General features: G+C 41.5%; 1 protein-coding gene and 1 long non-coding RNA gene across 3 annotated transcripts; one reads left to right on the forward strand and one right to left on the reverse strand.

Moving 5' to 3' along the window:
- The first annotated feature begins 844 nt into the window (after nucleotides 1-844).
- On the forward strand, nucleotides 845-22,060 carry LOC105927453 (serine/threonine-protein phosphatase 2A 55 kDa regulatory subunit B alpha isoform). Of its 2 annotated transcripts, none has more exons than XM_012864199.3 (10): nucleotides 845-1,151; nucleotides 5,932-6,000; nucleotides 7,016-7,113; nucleotides 7,216-7,381; nucleotides 8,346-8,458; nucleotides 9,093-9,270; nucleotides 9,366-9,530; nucleotides 12,615-12,784; nucleotides 14,637-14,728; nucleotides 19,938-20,217. In XM_012864199.3, exons 1-10 carry the CDS (start codon nucleotides 1,145-1,147, stop codon nucleotides 20,215-20,217), a joined length of 1,338 nt encoding a protein of 445 aa, XP_012719653.1. In that variant the 5' UTR covers nucleotides 845-1,144. The 2 variants fall into 2 exon arrangements, with proteins under 2 accessions (XP_012719653.1, XP_012719652.2); XM_012864198.3 differs by lacking the exon at nucleotides 845-1,151 and adding an exon at nucleotides 1,887-2,122 and having other exon boundaries at nucleotides 19,938-22,060.
- Nucleotides 10,317-12,077, reverse strand: LOC118563912. The gene is made up of 2 exons (XR_004931523.1): nucleotides 11,350-12,077; nucleotides 10,317-10,960 (listed from the first exon to the last, which is right to left on the reverse strand). It is a non-coding gene; the product is annotated as an uncharacterized LOC118563912 (long non-coding RNA).
- Nucleotides 22,061-22,500: the final 440 nt, after the last annotated feature.

The raw sequence follows: 22,500 nt of genomic DNA on the forward strand, positions 1-22,500 counted from the left end.
TAGCCTAGGAGAAATAGACTCTGACGTGTCCATGTGGGCGGCGAAGCTATTGCTCACCCGAGTCAAGGCCTGCGTGTTTGTGCCGCTAAGACAGCTACAGAGCTCATCGGCTCCTCCAGAGTCCTTCTACCGAGAAGCGCATCCTTTAAAGCAGACATGACTCACGGAAAATACTGCAAGGAGAAAAGGGATTATAACACGCACTAAAGGCAGTGATGTGTTTATAATGCTATATAGGTTATATGCAGGTTTAGTGTTTATTGTCCTCTTTAAATGGCTGTGAATGCGACATGCTGCATTTAGTGGGACCTAACTCCTGTTTAGACATTTTGCGACTTCGACTTGGTTGTCGGCATCCTCTTGCAGTCGTTTTTTACATCACAATTATTGTTTTGGCTCAGTGGCCTGAAGAAAATTAACCTTTGAGGTACCTGACATCTATATTTCTCTAAAATCGTATATTTACAGTTATTTATTGTAGTTTGCATGCAATTAAATTCCTAGAGTTAATATTTAATTTATTCACAATGCTGCACCTCCCACCTATTAACAGGTGCCACGATGAAGAGACGATCTTTGATATTCACTTAGTCATTGGTCATAATGTTATGCCTGACTACGATAGATAGATAGCTGGATAGATAGATAGATAGATAGATAGATAGATAGATAGATAGATAGATAGATAGATAGATAGATAGATAGATAGATAGATAGATAGATAGATAGATAGATAGTATGTGGGTGCCTTTGCTTTTCCTGCGAGACATGCGCGCGCATATGAGCCCTCTGATTCACGTGCGGAAGAGCTTCTGGTGAGGGGTGGGGAGGAAGAAGAGAAGAAGAAGAAGAAGAAGACGAAGAAGAAGAAGAAGAAGTGGTGACTTCTGGGATGGGAAGTCGCCGGGCGGCTGAAAAAGACACGGAGGGGGGAGAGTGGGTGACATCCACAGGAAACAGCTGAAGGAAGAGCGGGAAATAAGAGGGGCCAGATAAGTTAACCGGTCGCACGGCCCGATTTCAGGCCCAACGTCCGGGGTTGCCCGCACAGCCGGCGGATTGTGAGCGGAAGAAAAAGTTCGGATCCCAGGGATCAGCGTGTGGGAGTAAGGGAGCGGGACCGAGCTCCGCTGCGTGCCTCGTCATGGCAGGTAATTCACGTTCACCCTGTACGTGAACGCCCGAAGCCTGGCTCGGGTTCTGTCACGTCCCCGGCTGCTGGTTTCTGGTTCTGGTTCAGAACGACTCGGGTCGTGTCGGGGTAACGGAAGCTAACCAGCTAGCCAAAGTTAGCCATGCTAACCCTTAGCTAGCCAGCAGAAACAAGTGTCATTCCCCCTCCGCCTCCCTCCCTCCTTCCATCCCTCCCTCCCCACCCACCCCCTGACTGGCTGTCTTTACCGGCTAAAAATGACCACCCAGCTGCCGGTAGCGGATGATCGCTGGTAACCGTATCGCTGGGACAATTTTTTGCAAGCTAACCGTCGCTTTAGCCGAGCACCGCTACGGTTCTCCCGGCTGCAACCGCTCGCTTATCGGGGCTGTGCCGCATAACAATGCTACGCTGAGAGGTTTGCTTTGACGGGCAGAACACGCGTCGGCTTTCCCCCGCGATGTCTGCCTCTCCCGAAACACGCCCCGGCAGCGGGGTTTGACGAGGCGGACGAGCTGTAGCGCTAGCCCCGCTGATGGGAATTCCGTCTGCTTCAGGAGAGCCGGTTCACTCGGCTCGGCTCACCTAGGAGAACGGTCTGTTTCGGCTCTTCTTTGACAACCGCTCTATCCCGTGGTGTTTTTATTTATCTATGTTAAAAAAAAAAAAAAAAAAAAAAACGTGACGGTGAAACCACAGTGTAATAATTAGGGATTAACTTTAAAAAGCGCGCTGAAGAAACAAAAAAAAAAAAAAAAAACTGTCTTGCATGTTGATGACGTCACAAAAGGGCACAGCAGTCAAGCTGATCAGCTGGTATTGGTAAACACTGGGGCGGATGAGCCACTTTTGAAAGCTTTCATAGGTCCTCCTGAGTTTGAGGACGAGTTTGACTCAGACGGGCTGCGATGGATCTCTACCTGGACGGCGAAGCGGATCCAAACGGTGATGATTCTCATCTTCAGCACGGTAACCGGTACACACCTGCATGTGTGGCACGAAAAGTTTACATACGCTGTACAGAGACGCAGGACAAAGGACCGAACCTTTCCAGTTTTTTTTTTAGTCTGTTGGAATTGTTTTTAAGAGACTTCTTTTTTTTTTTCAAGATCAGAAGTTTGCATATTTTAGAGTTGTGTTACTTGGCTCCGGGGCTTTGGGTGTTCTCCACGCAGGTTGTCGTAATAGTTTCTCTGGATTCGGGCCCACTCCTCTTGACAGAACCGGTGTAACCGTCTCGGGTTTGCAGGCGGCTTCACTGACACACCTTGCTGACACACCTATCACCAGAGCTGTGGCCCCGACATTGTGGAATGCCGTCCCAATATATCTTTGCGCTGCCTTGACTGTTGATTCTTTTAAGAAGCACCTGAAGACCCATTTATTCAGACTGGCCTTTAAACTAGTTTTATTCTGTGTGATGTTCCAGGCGTGCCATTATTATTTTTTCTTTTATACTCCTCTGTGTTTTTATGCTTGTTTTATTGTGAAGCACTTTGTGGTTTTATCCTGCAAAGGGTTGTTACATATACACACATGCGCACACACAGGGTTTCCGCTAGGGCTGGACAATAATTCAATAACAATATATATCGAGAGATAGCCGTATATCGATGCTAGAAAAAAAAGCGTCAATAAAAAGTTCAACAGAACAACATTTTTCCTTCTTTTTGCATTCTAGCCTGTCATGTAGGTTAATACTACAGTCATTACATCCTCCCAACCAATCACAACACAGACCCAGGAATGCTCCTTCCCCAAGCTCCGCCCCCTTCCAAAGGTTCAGAGAGTACACAATATTTTTTTTAAAACTTGCTGTTTTGGTAAAAAGTTGGTTGAATAAAGGATTGAGTTTGAGTTCAACAGCATGTAATGGTCAGGGCTGCACTTAAAGTATGCGTTTTGATTTTTTTCATAATTATCGATATCGATCCATTTGATTTCTATTCTATCGATATGCTTTTTTTCTATATCGTCCAGCCCTAGTTATAGTAATGTTACATTTATTACGTTTTACTGGTGTATATACACTCTTATAAGATAGTTATATTGTTTCCTGTCTGTGTTTGGGCAGCATTTTTAATTTAGAAACAGAGGATTCAGAAGAGGATGAACTCAGCAAATCATAAAATTCGGACATCATACCTGTCCTGTAAGGATTTTTGGTTAAAGATTTTTCTAAGACTGACATTCAGGGGATACACGTAAAATTTCTCTGTCTACACCCGATAATATTTCTGAGTTGTAGATATTTATAAGAATGCTTATGAGAGATATTGACACCGTTTGTTCAAATGTTAAATCTTCCATTCCCTCCATATACGTCACTTACTAAACTAACTCCCTTATCTGCCTGGAATGAAGTTATTTCCCAAATTGGACTAAATACTCAGAGTAGGGAGGTTTCATTCAGGTGTCTTCAGATAGATTGTAAGATATTTATCATATTTTTAACTATAGGGTTAAGAGTAATCTTAAGTTTATTGAATTTGTCTGAGTAAATGTAGTTAAGAAGATTTAACCTAAGCGACAATGATTCAATCTTTTTCTATGACGGGGAAATTTCTGTTGCGTAATAAAACATTATCGTTCTTAATTGGGTTGCCCAGTAATAATACAACAAATTTGGGCCTTTTAGTCCTCCTCTGTGGAATGGTATGTATAAAAGGGACGACCGGAGTCTAGGACGCTTGTTGTTCCATTAAAAATTGGTAAAGTTTTAATTTGGTAAGGAAATACAGACATTTAGGTAGGATATTCATTTTTAGTACATTTATTCTGCCATTTATTCTACCAATCATTGAGATTTGGAGACTCGACCATCTTTCCAGTGATTTACAGACATTAGGCAAAGTTGGGTTATAATTACAGATGACTGCTTCCTCCAGTTGCAGAACAATTTTAATACCAAGATGGGTGAAAGTGGTTTTCCTTTCCTGCTTGTTTTGTTGGCTGACTTGACACACAGCCAATTAGGATAACCACAAGCTTGCATTGAGTTCCTGACATGCTTGTTCTTTCCGACAAATCTAGAAATCTGTGTATGAAAGTCACTGATCCTTCCCAACAGGAATCCTATCTTAAAAAATGCCTTCAGGGTTGTGATTTATTTTTCCCCAGGGTAGAAATAATAATAATAAATAAGATTTCTGTCCACACGTCGATATCCTTAGTCTGAATCTTAATTTTTAGCATCACAGGAAGCTTTAAAATTATCATCTTTTGCTTAATGATATAACGGTGGATGATTTCCAGTAGTAGACTGCTTGTAATCTATAAAGTTCGCTTAGGTGGTTTTAAGACATTTAAACTTAACCAGCAGACATTCAAGCATAAAAAGGTGCAAGATCACAGGGATGGCCCACAGTTTTTTGTTTTTTTTTTGTCTTTTTTTTTTAAAGGGAAAATGAACTCCATGGAGCTTTTAAAAAAACATTTATCAGCCTCATCTGTAAGCTGTGCTCTTGAGAAATGAGAGAAAATTCAGTCCTGACATGTGCTGGTATGAGATTGGCACGGTGTGATAACGCTGAGTAAAACAGCCATGGCATCACTATCGTCTAAATGTAACAAAATACAAGGCTTTAAAACAACGGATCATTTTACTGCAGCTAAGATTATTAATAGATATTGATTATTACAATTATAATATTAATAAAATGTATTTTAATTTTGATCCATAGTCTTATTGTTTATTCTTAAAAAGATCCCCATTAGCTGTCATCAAAAGTGGGAAAAACTAGTCTTCCTGGCGTCCACAAGACAAGGCAAAAATCACTTAACAATTAAACATTGTAGACATTATTATAGATGTCGTCAGAAATCATTCCGAATAAGTTATCACATTCATATCTATTACATTAATTATCACTTTCATACAGTAAATATGTTAATTCACTACAAATTAATTCACTTACAAATTTAAATAGATAAATACTTAAACTAACCTAAAATCTGTAGTCTAGCGCACATGAACTCTGCATTTTTAAACAAGTTTTGCAGAGCTATAGCTGTTTTTATTTCTTTTTATATTTGTGTTGTTCATTGTAAAATTCTTACTGTTGTGTTTTTTTAGGTAGACAATTTTAAGAACTGTCCAGGGACAACAGATCAATTAATTAATAGCCTTTTGGCTAATTCTGGTGCATTTGCAGGAATGCTAATTAATGTACGCTGTCCCTGTCAAATAAATAAATAACGTTCTCTTTAAGGCATTTGATTTTGGACATGGTAACATCATCTGTCCTTGTCGCATAAGAATTAACCTGATCACCTCTGACAATTTGGTTATATAAGAAAACAAATTGAGAAAAATAGACTGTTTCTAAAAAAAAAAGTGTTGTATTGCAAGCCAATCTGTCTTCATGTCTACTTTTGCTGTGTTAAAGTTGGACATGAGGTCGTCTGCTGCAGCAGAAATGAGTTTTGTGAATGATCTTGAATTTCAGCCACCGGCTGCTGGAGATCCGGCACGGATGCGTAGCTACAGACGATGGATGGACGCGGTTGAAATTTAAGCCGTTCGTTCTGCATGTTGCATTTATTGCTTAATTCATGACTGTGCTGAATTTCTGGATTTTTTATTTTTTTTTTTCATTGAAACAATTTGCATAAGTGAGCAATAAATTCCCAGTAGGTGCAGCTTTTGACTCGTTGTGCAATGCGTTCATTACTGGAAGTGCTGTTTATTGCCGTTTCTCTTGATTTAATGATGTAATGAACCTGTAGTCTGCCAGAAGTGTAATCTAACGTGTGTTTTTGTGTCCCCCCCCTGAAAGGACCCGGAGGTGACATGCAGTGGTGCTTCTCTCAGGTGAAGGGAGCCATTGACGACGACGTAGCTGAAGGTTTGTGTTATGATCATAAATCGTGTCGGGCAGAACCCGACGGCTCCAACACGTTAAATATTAGAGATGCTCTGCAGTGGGTTGATCCTGTTTGATGAGCTTCTAGATGTTGGAGCCCTTTGAGCCTTTTTGTTCAAACTTTCGTTAAACTTTTACTTCCTCAAGTCCAAAGTCCAGCTCTTAATGTGAAATTCCTGAATGTTTGGCCTGTTTGGCGTTTCATGTTTAGAGTAAAAACCGATTGTTGCTTGGTGTTAAACCCTAACCCAGCGATACGAAGGCGAGTCTCTTTAATCTGCTGTTGAGGTAGATTAACGGGAAATCCCAACGTTTTGAAGTACTTGTTGATGTTTTTTATATATATATATATATATATATATATATATATATATATATATATATATATATATATATATATATATATATATATATATATATATATATATATATATATATATATATATATATATAAATATACACAAAATTTGTAAAATCTGAACTTCAGAAAGCGGTTTAGAGGATCTCTTGTGCCAACGTACCAACTACATTCTGGTTTTGGTCCTTCTTGGTCCAGCAGGTCTTGGCACCACAGCTTTCACCTGAAGTTTTGTTGTAATCTGCTAAGAAAAGCCACAAACTTCACTGGATTTTACTTGATAGACCAGCAGAAAGAAGTGCAAGGTTTACTTCCAGGATTGCCCCACACTTGGCTCTGTCCATCTTAAACTGACCGGCTATCCTGTCCCTGCTGGGAATAAACATCCCCACAGCATGATGCAGCCACCACCATGTTTATTCGCCTTTAAATCTTAAAATCTCTTTTACAAACGAGACCTGGCTGGGTAGCAGTGATATAAACAAGCTGTATAATAAAAAAAAAAAGAATAAAACGCTAAAAGTGAGTGAGGTGTGGGGGTGGAGTGTTTAGCCTGATGTTTGAGTGTCTGGGGTGAAAAGGAAACGGATCGTTTTCATTCCCATCGTTCCTGATCATCCCTCCCGTTTCTCTGTCCAGCGGACATCATCTCAACGGTTGAGTTTAACCACACCGGGGAGCTGCTCGCCACTGGAGACAAGGGCGGCCGCGTCGTCATCTTCCAGCAGGAAATAGACGTAAACCTGAGTTTCTTTTTTTTAAATACTCATTCTTTAACGCTCTGTGTTTTACGGGAGATGTCCCTACAGGTGAATAAATGTCTGCTTTTCTCATCACAGAACAAGAATGTGCCCCAGTTCAGGAGCGAGTACAACGTTTACAGCACCTTCCAGAGCCACGAACCCGAGTTCGACTACTTAAAGAGTTTAGAAATAGAGGAGAAAATCAACAAGATCCGCTGGCTTCCCCAGAAGAACGCCGCTCAGTTCCTGTTGTCCACCAACGGTAAAACTGGAGCTTCTACTGGCCTCAAAAATCTCCTTTCAGAAATATCTTAATTTATATTTCATCGTTATTTTACTTTTTTTTTTTTTTTTTTTTTTTTTTTTTTTTTAAAGACCTAAACAAAAAATGTGTCTTTGGCAAAACATAGAAATCTGTTCAAAGCTGCATTTTCTCTTCTGAACACGACCTCAGGGCAGGAAGCTCTCCTGATAGAACGGTTTGGGTTCTCTGTTGGGGAACCAGCTTCATGGGAAAATGGAGAGGATCTTACATCCTCATTTATTTTAGAAAGTGTTGAAATATACAAAAATAAAATGGAGCAGATTTTTGGATCTGGATATAAGACATTAAACACACACTGAGAAAGGTTAAATTGTTTCCATATTCAGAAATATTCTGTTCCATGTGCAAAAACCAAATTGAGACGCTGATTTGACTTTTGCTTTATTGAGATCTCTGGCCGCAGCTCAGAGCAAAGCTTTGTTAAAACTACTGTAGTTACCGTATTTGTTTTAAGTAGTTAAAACAAATACTAACCTAAAATGTGCCCTGGTCTTTGTGTGCATGTTTACGGTCTATGACTCAAACATTTCCAGGTTTTTTAGCGTGGCGGCCACGAAAGAAATGCATCATGCTGCACCGCAGGTGACGTTAGTTTCCCACCAGGCTGGAGACTTCCTTTGCTATAACTGGATGACTTCTGAAGGCTACACTGGATTGTGTTTGCAAATGCTTGCCACACATTTGGTGGTGGTTCTTGTTTTTTTTTCCTCTTTTTTTTAATAAAAATAATTACACATAATAATTGCCCTTCACTGGAGAGTTATGGACTATTCTGATTTAGTTGTAAAATCCCAATGAAGTACATTTTGTGGTTGGAATGTGACAAAATGTGGAAAAATTGATCTGTTAACATTTCTTTTAGGTCACAAGTCTGATATTTTCTTTCTTCCTGTTGAAACAGATAAAACGATTAAATTGTGGAAAATAAGTGAACGAGACAAGAGACCAGAGGGCTACAATCTCAAAGAGGAGGATGGCCGATACAGAGATCCTAACACTATCACGGCCCTGCGGGTCAGTCCGGACCACAAAAGCTGCTTTTAACCGTTCATCTTCTTCACCTGTTTTTATTTTTTGTCTATAATGGCAATATGTGCTGAACATAAACTAAGGCATGGTTAAAATAGGGCTGGACGATATAGGAAAAAAAAAACCTATCCATACAAGAGAAATCATATTGATCGATAATTATCAACAAATTCAAAACATATATTTTAAATGCAGTCCTGGACATTTTATGCTGTTGCTTGGCGACTATTTTTAGATACAGAACACACAAACACTGAATTCAAACTTTATTAACACTTTATTCAACCAACTTTTTACTAAAACTGCAAGTTTTTAAAAAAGAAAAAAAAGAACATGCTTTTTGAACGCTTTTAAAGGGGGCGGAGCTTGGTTCCTGGGTCTGCGTTGTGATTGGTTGGGAGGATGTAATGCCTGTAATATTAACGTACATTATAGGCTAGAATGCTAAAAGGAAGGAAAACTTTTCTATCGAACTTTTTATAAACACTTTTTTCTATAATCGATATATATGTCTATCCATCGATTATCTATCGTTTCTGAATTATCGTCCAGCCCTAAGTTAAAAGTGTTCTCGGTTAATTTGCCCATTTCAGCTACTGAAAGCTGCGTCTTGCTGCAGGTACCGGTCTTGATACCTATGGACCTCATGGTGGAAGCCAGTCCCCGCCGGGTGTTTGCCAACGCTCACACCTACCACATCAACTCCATCTCCGTCAACAGCGACAACGAGACCTACCTGTCGGCCGACGATCTGCGCGTCAACCTGTGGAACCTGGAGATCACCGACCGCAGCTTCAGTATCCTTCAGCGCGCGTCCGCCTGCCCCGCCGCCTTATTTTCACGCAGCGGCATCATCGCGAGTCTCACACGACCTTAACGCCGCGCTCCTCAGATATCGTCGACATCAAACCGGCCAACATGGAGGAGCTGACCGAGGTGATCACGGCGGCGGAGTTTCACCCTCACCAGTGCAACACCTTCGTCTACAGCAGCAGCAAAGGAACGATCCGCCTCTGCGACATGAGGGTCTCAGCGCTTTGTGACAAGCACTCCAAGCGTGAGTTGTTGCTCCTCTTCTCCTCGAGTCAAACACCCCTTTGTGTTTGACTTATATTGTTGCATTCTAACCTGTAGTCTAAATGTTTTTTATCTTTTTATCTGATGGAGCTACACAAAATGGTCTACGGTGGTGAAGGGAAATGAGGGGGAAAAAAATATTCACGTGTGAACATGAATCTACCCCCCTAAAAAAAAGTTCTGTTGCCACCAATTACCTTTAAAAGTCACATAACTGGGGAAATAAAGTCCACCTATGCTTTGAGTCACATGATGTCGGTATAAACACGCCTTTGCTGAAAGAAGCCGCAGCACCACGGAGACCAAGGAGCGCTCCAGACACGTCAGGGACAACGTTGTTGAGTTAAGTCAGGGTAAGGCTGTGAAGAAATGTCCAGATTTTCCTCTGGTGCGCCTTGATGTCTATAATCCTCACCTGGAAAGCACCTGGTACCACAGCTGGGCCTGTCACGATAACACGTTTTGTTGGACAACACGTCTTTCTAAAAATGAGTGCGATAAATCATATTATTGTAACTTGGAGACCTTTTTCAGCTACTATAATAACAGCTCAGACGTACCGGCTCAGACAAATTAAGCGGGTGGCGTCATTTGGTTTAAATCCAGAAAACTCCCACCCTGCGGCCGTCGTGTTTGGCTTTGACAACAATTTAATTTCGCTTTTGAGCCTCCCTGACTCCAGCTGGTTTCCCCCATCGTATTATAAACCTGGCCGCCAAGCTTTATTTGCCCCGCCGGACTAAGTGTTGTTTGTTTATTTTAAATGCTTGGATGTTTGAGAGTAACATAAAAGGGTCGGTAAAGTTCCTCCCGGTCTAACAGGCTAGCTAACACGCTAGCTGTCGTTAGCCTGACGCTCACTACGGTACCCGGTTAAGGGATGCGCCTCTCCTTTAAGCTGCATCGCGCAGCGCTCCTCGTTCACTTCCCACAAGCCACCAGACCACTACCACCAGGATTCCCCCCATTTTCTGTGGGAACCCGGCCAGACTTAACGCGCCTACACTGAGGAAACGAGAAGGGTGAGCAGACACCGAAGCAGCGTACTGAAACCTTTTGTCATCCCGTCTGAGAGAGGAGATGGAAACAGAAGGGGAAATGAGCAAGTGTGCATCTGCAAAGTATCGCGCTTATTTTAATTAATCATGTGATAAATATAATCGTGCCATTAATTGATTTATTGATCATGGTGAGAGCAGGGCCTAGGAAACTTGTCTGAGTCGAGGGAAAGATGGTTGGGGCTAAATTCAGGGATGTTCTGGGTCAGAACCGCTGTCAGACTGCCTGTGGTTAGACATTGGGATGGAGGTTCACCTTCCAGCAGGACAATGACCCAAAGCAGACTGCTAGAGCGACTGGTTTAAGAGAAAACATTTAAATGTGTTGGATTGGCCTAGTCAAAGTCCAGACCTCAATCCAATAGAGAATCTGTGGTTAGATTGTGGTTCACCCCTGGGAAAAAAAAGACCAAAATGGAGGAGCTGCAGCAGTTTAGCCTTGAAGAATGAGCAGAAATCCCAGAGGTCAGACTTGGCGAGCTCAAAGAGACGAAGCCTAAGACACCTGCAGCTGGAAGTGCTGAAATAGGCTTTACAAAGACCTGACTAAAGTGTGGGGGTGGGGGTGGGGGGTCTGCAGGCTAATGTTTGTGCTTTTTTTGCTTCAGAATAAAATAAGAATCCATCTTCAAAGTTGTCGGCATGTTCTGTAAATCAAATTGTGCCGACTCCCTCAGAAAATGCATTTTAGTTTTAGGTTGTGAGGCAACAGAACATGAAAACGACCGTGGGGGGGATTACTTATTCCAGGCACTGTACTTGGCTTTTTGGATTTTTATAAAACTTAAGATTGTTGAAATAAAACCTTATAAGAATCGTATGGTTTCAGACTCTTTGGGGCAAAAAAATTAGTCTAAGGAGAAAAAAGATGCAATTAAAGCAGCTGTGGGTAAAACTCAGAGCACCAAAGGGGAGGAGGAGTTGGAGGCGGGCTCACGAGGGCCTCACAGCCAATCGGGACAGCTTGAGCGTAGCGTTTAAGACTCCAGGGTTTAGTTTTCTTTTACCCCTGTTTTAATATGAACCGGTACTTTTATGACATCCACACCATTCCTGCAGCGCCGTCAGCTGATTAGGAAACACGGCGTTGATGATAAATTAAGAATCACAGAATCACAGAGGAGGAGGATGAACTGTAAACTGGAGCTCAGGCTCTGCAAAATCAACCTGGTTCTCATCACTGGTCACTGAGCTTAAGTCGGTCAGTGCAGCACATGGAGATGCGCTTTCAGCCGCCATTTTCCTCTGAAATCCCAAAACGCTGGTTCTCACGCCGTTTTTAAAGACTGGCGTTCTTTTAATGTCCCTGGAGGTGGTAAGGCAGGCGGCTGACGTGGCTGCAAGTCACGGCTCTGCTAAAACCCCAGCAGGCAGCCTGACCTGCCAGACTCTTTGTCCTTTGCTGTTGAATTTTTATTTATTTTTTTCCATTTATGACCGGAAAACGGCGGCCTGGCCCCTCTGGGTCGGGGGGGGGGGGGGGGGGGGGTCAGCCAGATTTAAGCATCTCAGCGCCTTGGAGGTTTTCTGGGCACGTTTCCACTGCTAGGAGGAGGAGAACTCCTTGGACTTGGTTGTGATCATGTCCTACTGGATCTGTTGCCTCCGTGACCCGATCTCTTGATAAGAGGAAGACCACGGAGGGCCCAGATGTAGCAGCAACGTCTCGTTATGGTTTGTCTGCCACAACGTCGAAGCATCTGAAACTCAAATAAAAACGTTAATTTCTCCACTTTCAGACCGTGTGAATCATGGAGGGTTTATACTCCGGCTTTCCTCTGTTAATGTTTCATAGTCAGGATTTAGTGGCTTTTATTTCAACTCCTTTGGTTTCGCTAACTGTTCTGCTGCTGGGGACCAAATTACTAAAGCGGTGACGTCGGTTACCTCTTCAGCTTGCTTTAATCAGTGCGTTATTTACCTCTTTTTGCCTCCCAGCGATGGCTGGCGGACGGAGGTGGCTGATAAAGAAGGCCGTTATCACAGCAGGTCTGTCTCTCTTCCAGTGTTCGAGGAACCCGAGAACCCCAGCAACCGCTCCTTCTTCTCAGAGATCATCTCCTCCATCTCCGATGTCAAGTTTAGCCACAACGGACGCTACATGATGACCAGAGACTACCTGTCCGTCAAGATTTGGGACCTGAACATGGAAAGCCGTCCCGTCGAGACGTACCAGGTGAGGATGAGGAACGACACCCGGGTGTCGCTTCAAGGGTTCTAGATGGTTCTGCGTTTTATCAGATCAGAGCGTCCCGATCACGGATCCTCTTAAGCCATGAGCGGCTCGTTCCAGTTCTATGTTGTACTTGGTTTTTATAAATTTACGTCGCCATGTTGTTTATGCTGCAATGCCTTCTGGGTAAATAACATATACTAGGTTCTAGCGCTAGCTCTGCCCAGGCAAAACACCAATGAGTAACGTTAAACCTTTACAGTTTGAACCGGAGCACGTTGAAACTGATGACATGATAATAATAATAATAATAATAATAATAATAATAATAATAATAATAATAATAATAATAATAATAATTAATTAATAATAAAATTAATGAAGCGTTCGGCTAATAGGCCTGTGTGATCCCAGCAAGCACTGCTCTGTGTCCGGTGTCAGGTCCAATAACACTTGCTTACACTGCAAAAATGGATCTAAAAATAAGTTAAATGTTCTTAAAGTTAATGTATTTATCCTTGATTTGAGCAGGTAAAATGGATTATCTGCCAATGGAATGAGCATTTTGACCCCTAAAATAAGATAATTAGACATCCTGCACTTGAAATAAGATGATGGAGATGAATTGTTCCTATTTTAAGTGCGAAAATCTTATTCCATTGGCAAATGGTCTTATTTACCTGCTCAAATGAAAGACAAATACACTTATTTTAAGAACATTTTACTTATTTCTAGTTCTGTTTTTGCAGTGTAGGATCTGATCGCTCTGGTAGTAGCTTCCTTATTTCAAAGGCCTTCCAGTGGTGCCTGTCTCTGATGTTTCTCCCATCGTCTTTCGCTCACTAGGCGGTGGGTTTAGGCATTAATGGGTAAAAAATAGCCGACACGGCGGCTGGTTTTAGCTTGTGAGGGTAACGCCCACCTGTTGTCATCAGTTCTGTTGGTTAAAATGACTCAAAGTCTTCAGGAGAGAAGTGAAATTGTGTGTGCTTCCTACTTAGCTCCTCTTGTTTTTTTTGTTTTGTAATTACAGCCAACAGCGACACCATATGCCGTTGTCTAAATTTACTCCATTCAAACGCAATGTGATTAAAAAACAGCTTGAATAATGTTAGACTTCCTGTGTTAACTCTAGCTTCCAGTCTAGTAGGACCTAACCGCGTCATCAACCCAGCATGCATTGCGCAGGTGATAAAATGGCGACCTCCATGGATGAAAAATATGACAGAGAATCTGCTATTTTTGAATTAATTATAACTTTTTGCGTATTACCGACGGCAATTTTTAATTTAAAACAAAAGTCATACCGTTTTAAATTTACTTGCTACAAAACCAAATGCCCTGGGGAGGGGCAAAGTTGTGTTAAAATACAATTTCAGCGTGTTTTAATATATATGTATTATTGTTTTTTTTAATTATTATTATTTTATAAACTGTGGTTTAGATGCAGGTCTTTGAAACAGCTCTTTAGATTCCCACTTATCCCCAAAAAGCCTGAAGAACAAATCCAGGAAGTTTAATGCTGGGGTTTAGAGACAAATTCTTCCACGCCCAAGAATGTTTTCTCCATTTTTAATTTTTACTCTCATATCAAATTGAATGTGCATTCCGTTTGCTGTTAAGACGTTCAGACCGTTGGTGACGCAATATGAGCCCCACCTCAAATAAAACCAAACAATTAAAAAAGAAAAAGATCTCTCCTGGTCATTTTACGTAGAGGCTACTAGGAGTCAGGCTAAAAGCAGTTTGTTAGATGGCTGGATCTACAGAGAAGAACGTTAGCTTTAAAGACCGAAACATCCACAGCTCCAGGAGGACGCGATTTCTTCTCACCAGCTTCATTCAATCGTTTCAGGTTCACGAGTACCTGAGGAGCAAGCTGTGCTCGCTCTACGAGAACGACTGCATCTTCGACAAGTTTGAGTGCTGCTGGAACGGAAACGACAGGTACGAGCACGGTGCCAATTATCCTTTTTCTAAGAACCGCTCCATGACTAATCCGTCGCATGTCGGGACACAGATCGTTCCTCGAAACAGAAATGTTATGCTCTCGAACGTTGAGATGTTTCAAATGCCGTTTGCACTGCTGTTCAGCCTTTGGAAATGCGTTAACAAAAGTTAAAAAAGCCTTTATTAATTCCACTGCTAGCATTAAAATTTATTTATTTATTTATTTTTTTTAGGATAAACTAGAGTCTTACTGTAAGGCAAGTTCAGTTTATTTATAAAGCACTTTTCACAGGGTGCTTGCCAAGTCTTGAAAGTCTTAATAAGTATGGAATTTTGAAACACTGTTTTCCAGACCTTGAAAAGTCTTGAATTTTGTGTGAAAGTCTTAATAAAGTATGGAAAAAAAAATGTATGGTAGAATTTTACAGTATGCTCAAAGGCATTGTGAAATGAGAAATAGGAAGGTAGGCTATAAAACTATAGTTTTACTAACTGGTCACGTACCGTATTAGCCTAATGGAATCAAACACTTGTTTGATGTGAAATTCATGTACTTGTGATTTTCATGTTTTGAAACGTTTTCATCAGTAAAAGCATAATTTACTGTGAATAATGCATTTGTTCATTGGATACTAGCCTATAAAAATTAACATTTCTAATAAACAGTTTGTACAATCTCAACCAATGAAGTAGGCAGTAGGCACACAAGTATACAAGTACATAAAGTTAAGGTCTTGGGGAAAAAAAAGAAAATCAGTTTTAAAAATGTCTGGAAAAAGTCTGGAATTTTAATTTGAAAAAAGAGCAAGCACCCTGTTTCAGTAGCAAAATAATTCAAAGTGCTGTACACAAGCAAACAGGAAAAACAGCATTACAGAGACAGGAAAGACATTGCAGTGGAACAGCAGCAGCAGGTCTGATGTTGGACTGCAAAATTAAACATTAACATTTAAAGGCAGCTCTAAACAAATATGCCTTAACCTTGCTTTAAAGGAACTCAGGGATTCAGCATTTCTACAGTCCCCTGGAAGTTTCTTCTAGATAAGTGGAGCATAAAAAGTAAACCCTGCCTCCATGCGTTTCGAAGCTTTTTCAAATAAAAAGTGAACACAAAACGTATTGAGTCAAAAGTGCATGGATTGGGTCATACTTAGACCATTTTTAATTAGGAGAGCAAAAAAATAAAAGCTGCACTCACGTTTCTGTTGTTTGTTGTGTGAACTGTACTCTAAGCCGGAGTATGTCTAGAAAGGAATTTCTCTACAGTAACACGCGGTGACAATAAAGAATCTTGAAAGTCATAATATTGCAAGAATAAAGCGGTGGTGACATGAGAGTAAAGTCGTGATATTATCAGAAAAAAAAGCTTCTCTATCTCTCTATATTTGTGTTTAGGTGCTAAGCCATTCAGGGACTTATAGACTAACAGAAGGATTTTAAAGTCTATTCTTTGAGATCCAGGGATCCATGGAAGGACTTCAGAACCGGGTCCATGTTCTGTACTTTCTTAGTCTTAGTGAGGACTTCAGAACCGGGTCCATGTTCTCTACGTTCTTAGTCTTAGTGAGGACTTCAGAACCGGGTCCATGTTCTCTACGTTCTTAGTCTTAGTGAGGACTTCAGAACCGGGTCCATGTTCTCTACGTTCTTAGTCTTAGTGGAAGGACTTCAGAACCGGGTCCATGTTCTGTACTTTCTTAGTCTTAGTGAGGACTTCAGAACCGGGTCCATGTTCTCTACGTTCTTAGTCTTAGTGAGGACTTCAGAACCGGGTCCATGTTCTCTACGTTCTTAGTCTTAGTGGAAGGACTTTAGAACCGGGTCCATGTTCTCTACGTTCTTAGTCTTAGTGAGGACTTCAGAACCGGGTCCATGTTCTCTACGTTCTTAGTCTTAGTGAGGACTTCAGAACCGGGTCCATGTTCTCTACGTTCTTAGTCTTAGTGAGGACTTCAGAACCGGGTCCATGTTCTCTATGTTCTTAGTCTTAGTGGAAGGACTTCAGAACCGGGTCCATGTTCTGTACTTTCTTAGTCTTAGTGAGGACTTCAGAACCGAGTCCATGTTCTCTACGTTCTTAGTCTTAGTGGAAGGACTTCAGAACCGGGTCCATGTTCTCTACGTTCTTAGTCTTAGTGGAAGGACCTCAGAACCAGGTCCATGTTCTCTACTTTCTTAGTCTTAGTGAGGACTTCAGAACCGGGTCCATGTTCTCTACGTTCTTAGTCTTAGTGGAAGGACTTCAGAACCGGGTCCATGTTCTCTACGTTCTTAGTCTTAGTGGAAGGACTTCAGAACCGAGTCCATGTTCTCTACGTTCTTAGTCTTAGTGAGGACTTCAGAACCGGGTCCATGTTCTCTACGTTCTTAGTCTTAGTGGAAGGACTTCAGAACCGGGTCCATGTTCTCTACGTTCTTAATCTTAGTGAGGACTTCAGAACCGGGTCCATGTTCTCTACGTTCTTAGTCTTAGTGGAAGGACTTCAGAACCGAGTCCATGTTCTCTACGTTCTTAGTCTTAGTGGAAGGACTTCAGAACCGGGTCCATGTTCTCTACGTTCTTAGTCTTAGTGGAAGGACTTCAGAACCGAGTCCATGTTCTCTACGTTCTTAGTCTTAGTGAGGACTTCAGAACCGGGTCCATGTTCTCTACGTTCTTAGTCTTAGTGGAAGGACTTCAGAACCGGGTCCATGTTCTCTACGTTCTTAGTCTTAGTGGAAGGACTTCAGAACCGAGTCCATGTTCTCTACGTTCTTAGTCTTAGTGAGGACTTCAGAACCGGGTCCATGTTCTCTACGTTCTTAGTCTTAGTGGAAGGACTTCAGAACCGGGTCCATGTTTTCTACGTTCTTAGTCTTAGTGGAAGGACTTCAGAACCGAGTCCATGTTCTCTACGTTCTTAGTCTTAGTGAGGACTTCAGAACCGGGTCCATGTTCTCTACGTTCTTAGTCTTAGTGGAAGGACTTCAGAACCGGGTCCATGTTCTCTACGTTCTTAGTCTTAGTGGAAGGACTTCAGAACCGGGTCCATGTTCTCTACGTTCTTAGTCTTAGTGAGGACTTCAGAACCGGGTCCATGTTCTCTACGTTCTTAGTCTTAGTGGAAGGACTTCAGAACCGGGTCCATGTTCTCTACGTTCTTAGTCTTAGTGAGGACTTCAGAACCGGGTCCATGTTCTCTACGTTCTTAGTCTTAGTGGAAGGACTTCAGAACCGGGTCAATGTTCTCTACGTTCTTAGTCTTAGTGAGGACTTCAGAACCGGGTCCATGTTCTCTACGTTCTTAGTCTTAGTGAGGACGCATGCAGCAGCGTTCTGGATCAGCTGCAGGAATCTAGTAAAATTGGGTTTCTGAACAGTCGTCTTTTTTTTTTTTAAGAGATTCACACCACTTGGGTCAAAAAGCAGTTTCTTTAACTTCCAAAGAACTCAGAGATTCGCTCCATAGATTAATCAAATAAAATATATCCATCTTTTATTCCAGCCACATAATCTCACAACTTCAGAGGAACTGAACCTTTAATTTGATGACATTTATACTGGGTTGGTCCACATGGTGGCACCTTTAACTCCTTTTTTAAAAACAATGTATTTATTTGGTATAGAGTATTTCTGGATGTCACACAGAGACATGCGGAAGAGGGTGGCCTTCTCAAAGCTCACTGTTAGAGAGCTGAAGCAACCGAGGCGTCTCAGGCAGAGATGGGATCAGAAAATAGTTTTGACCTGCCAGCAGCAGTTATCTTGTCTAGACCTGATTCCCGTTTAGGATGGATGATATTTCAGAGATCATTACCTTAATTAGGAGCAGCAAGATCCCACGTTTGGGCAAGGGAGGGAGAGCAGTCGTGGTAAACTCAGACTTTATTGACATTACTACACAGGCAAAATGAATAGAGTTCACATTTTCCACCTTTTTGGCAACCTATATTAGCGATTAGCATTGTTAGCGTTACAGAAATAGCGCTCTCTCTGAATGTGAACTCTTGGCTTAACATTTCTAAAAGGGTCAAACAAAAACAACTCTGCTGAACTCTGTTTAGTTTTGCTGCTCTATGTGTTCATCCACACGCTCATTAATGAACATCAGTATGAAATACAGACAGGAATGTGGGGGAGTTGGGCAGGACAGTGTATTAGACGTGATGTTTTGGGAGAAACAAAATGGCAGTTTAAAGTCTTGCTCTCTCTCGCTGTTATGCAGCCTGATTGAACCACAGACACGTCTGTAGAAAATAATTTTCTTTTAAATTTTACTGCTCTGCTCACTCACAGCACTTCTACAAGTGTTCTCTGCAGGGCCCAGCTGCTCTTAAACATGCATCGTTTTATGGATTATTATTACTTGTTGACTGATACATTCCAAGGACCACAAGCTCAGTTTTCTTGCTAGTTGGATATTCAACCCATTGGATTGTGGGGATTAGGCACCAAGATGCTAAATATTATGAAAAGCATTGAAAGTTCAACTGGGAAAACACAGAAATGAGGAAAATGGGGATTTTATCCCAACAGATATTTTTGTCGTAATTGTAGCCAATAACGGCACTAAAACCTAATTTCTAATACCGCCCAGTCTCCTTAACAGAAAAAAGCCTTTTTAGTACCAAACTAAAGGTGAATATTTGGGAAAACACTGCTTACACATTGTTTTTACGGTAGAAGAACTGTGTTGCTCTGGGCCTCTTAATCTCCAAAGGCCCTGAAAACCCTGCTATGGCCAGCCCTGTGAAATTACAGGACAATTTCAATGAACAAATCTGGTGGGGGTGCTGTTAGAAAACCTAATTTGGGTCTGAACCTGGCTAGATAGTGATCCAAACTAAAAGACTAACACCAAATAAACATCTAAACACCTAAATCTAATAGATGGGTAACTAAACAGCAATGGTGGCGCGCTCAGTTGCAGCAGCTCAGGCTAACCCTCCATCTGATCTACCTTTTTAAGTACCTTGTATGTATAATGATATACAATTTATTACTAGTGATGTCATGTTCGCTAATACTAACGGCATCAGGGATTGTGTTTCAAACAAGTGTGAGTGTTTTCCTCCTCAATAAGCATAATGTCTTTTCAGTGTGAGCTCATACTACTGCAATAGAAGATTGATATCTTCAGCGGGTTTACATATGTTACATATCTTTACCCATGGTGCTTTTTCCTTCTACTGACCCACAACCGTCTCCCTGTCCTCCCCCTGGCAGCGTGGTGATGACCGGCTCCTACAACAACTTCTTCCGGATGTTCGACCGCGGCCACCGGCGGGACGCCACGCTGGAGGCGTCCCGGGAAAACAGCAAGCCCCTGCAGGTCCTCAAGCCGCGCAAAGTGTGCACCGGGGGCAAGCGCAAGAAGGACGAAATCAGCGTGGACAGTTTGGACTTCAACAAGAAAATCCTGCACACCGCCTGGCATCCGCAGGACAACATCATCGCAGTGGCAACCACGAACAACCTCTACATATTCCAGGATAAAGTGAACTAGCAGCCCACAGGTCGCTTCAGAAGGATCTGAAAGGATCTCGATGGCCTGGCGGCGCGCTCCGGCCCGACCAGACGCTCTGTCCTCCATGTGGACGGGCGACGCCGTGTCCCGTCATTCGTCCGTCTGCGGCAGAGACGTCTGCCTTGATGTTAAAGTCATGTGCCAATATTTTTCCTTTCATCCCGTGTCTTTGCCTGCTGACCTGCCCTTTTACTTTTTAAAACGTGGGTAATACCTTTAATTTCCTCAAAAGCTTTGACTAGAGACTTATTTTTATAAACTGTCCCTCTGAATGGTTCTGTGTTAGAATAAAAACTGTTCAGTACATCCCGCTCTTTTTTTTTGTCCCCCCATACCATATTGGTGTTCAGATTTCCTGAATTCACCTTTTTTATTTTCTTTTTAAAAGTCATTTTCAGATTTTTTGTTTTTTTTCCCCCCTCTCATTAAAACATCAAGAAGCATCTAACCCCCCCCCCCCACAAACCAACAGCTGCCTCCAGGATTTTAGATTCCTCACACATCATCCATCTGTTCCTCATGCTACGAGGGTCCGAACGGTCTCGAAACTCCAGAACACATTTCCCTTATTTTTTTTCTTCCTCTTAAAATGACCGTCTCTGTGCATTGGTTCCTCTTTCTTTCTTTTCTTTTTTTGTGTTCTCCAACAGTCAGGCAACAGAGAGAAGCTAAACAAAGATATTATCGTTAATATTATGATGGTCATATTTTTATTAACTGTCTAAAAGTGTTTCGTCCCACTTTGTGGAACAAAGCTGGACCTTTTAGCTTCTTTTTGAGCGATCTTAAGTTCCACGTTGCCGGTATTTTACCACAGGGATTTGACACTGGACTTTTGTTGTGCATCAACCAAGTGCTTTGGATGTCTGTGTTGTACGACTGTAATTTAAAAAAAAAAAACAAAAAGTACATTATTTGAGGCACTGAATAACTTATTTTAACCACTGCAGACATTTAAGGACGGGGAGGCCTCCAGCGACGTACAGTTTTACTCTGACGGTGGAAGGAAAAGGAAAGGATATAGGAATTATTTTTGCAACATTTTGATTGTTGTTCAGCTTTTGTTTCACCAAATGTTGCTTGTTTTGTTTCTGTTGGTTGAAATACAATAAATTAGAACGTCATTAAACAATTTTTATTTCAGTACGCCGGCTGAAACGGTGAAAATGGGCTTTATTGCACACGCTGTGATGCCTGTCAAGTGTTTGTTTCTGTTAACTTTGATTGTGGCTTACTGCTTCTCCAGAGTTCTGTTTTCACAGAAAATTACAATACAACAAAAATACCAATTTACGACTTTTAGTGCAGAGTGGTTTTGTTGTGGCCTTAAATTTTATAAACACTTCTGAAGGTGAGCCACAGAAAGTCGTGGTTGGAGAAGTTGGTTGAGCATAGAAGGAAACATTTAGTAGATAAAGGTGCAGTACACTATAGCATGAATTAGCATTGCTGAGGCCTTAGAGAAGCCTAAGTTACTTTATTAGCTGCCCTAAGCTCATTTAGAATATGTCATGGGTTGTCTCGCAATCCTCATCAAGTTTGCAGATGTCCCCGTTTTTGCTAGTCTTTCTGCCACATTTTTTCCTTCCACTAAACTTTCCTTTACTGTTTCTGGCTACAAGACTCTGAACAGCCACCTTCTTTAACAATAGCCTTTTGTTGCCTATAAAGGACATATTTATTTATTTATTTAGAATTCAGTTTTATCTTTGCTGTAAGTCATAATGATCAAAATCTGCAGAAACAAATACTTGAAATATGTCACTAATTTACACTGCTGCATTACAAGTTTTACTAAAAAAAGACTATAGTTTTTCTTTTACTAAACGAGTCACGGCTTTTACTTTTGTACAAATAAGACACTTTTAGTTTAATGTTTTAAACTGTTTATTCAGAAACTCTAACGCGCTGAAACAGCCTCTGGGCTTTATGACTGCCTGCACATAAATTAACGGGATTTCCCAAAGGCATCATGGAAAGTTTCTTGGACCGGAACCATTGGTGGATTAAAATCTGATCCAAAGGGGTTCAGTTACAGAAACTCGTGAGTAAGCAGTCATCAGCTCTGTGTACGTGTACGTACTGTGTACGTGGGGGCTTGCATGTCCCCCACCTTCACTGGCAAACTTGGATGTCTTGTTTATACTTCCTAAGCTAATGGATAGCTGTCTGTATGGGAAGACATTATAATATATAATCAACACCCTTTCTCTTTTTTTTAAGCAAATTATTGGGGTTTCTTTTTGTATAAAATAGGACATT

This window comes from Fundulus heteroclitus, chromosome 8, assembly GCF_011125445.2.
Source record: "Fundulus heteroclitus isolate FHET01 chromosome 8, MU-UCD_Fhet_4.1, whole genome shotgun sequence".
NCBI classification, from domain to species: domain Eukaryota; kingdom Metazoa; phylum Chordata; class Actinopteri; order Cyprinodontiformes; family Fundulidae; genus Fundulus; species Fundulus heteroclitus.

Bases quoted from the DNA above. Each gene is read 5' to 3' on its own strand.
- LOC105927453 (XM_012864198.3), top strand. From the start codon at position 2,062: ATGGATCTCTACCTGGACGGCGAAGCGGATCCAAACGGTGATGATTCT. The intron at 2,123-5,931 runs GTAACCGGTACA...CCCCCCTGAAAG, and splicing joins TGATTCTCATCTTCAGCACG to GACCCGGAGGTGACATGCAG. The intron at 9,531-12,614 runs GTGAGTTGTTGC...TCTCTCTTCCAG, and splicing joins TTGTGACAAGCACTCCAAGC to TGTTCGAGGAACCCGAGAAC.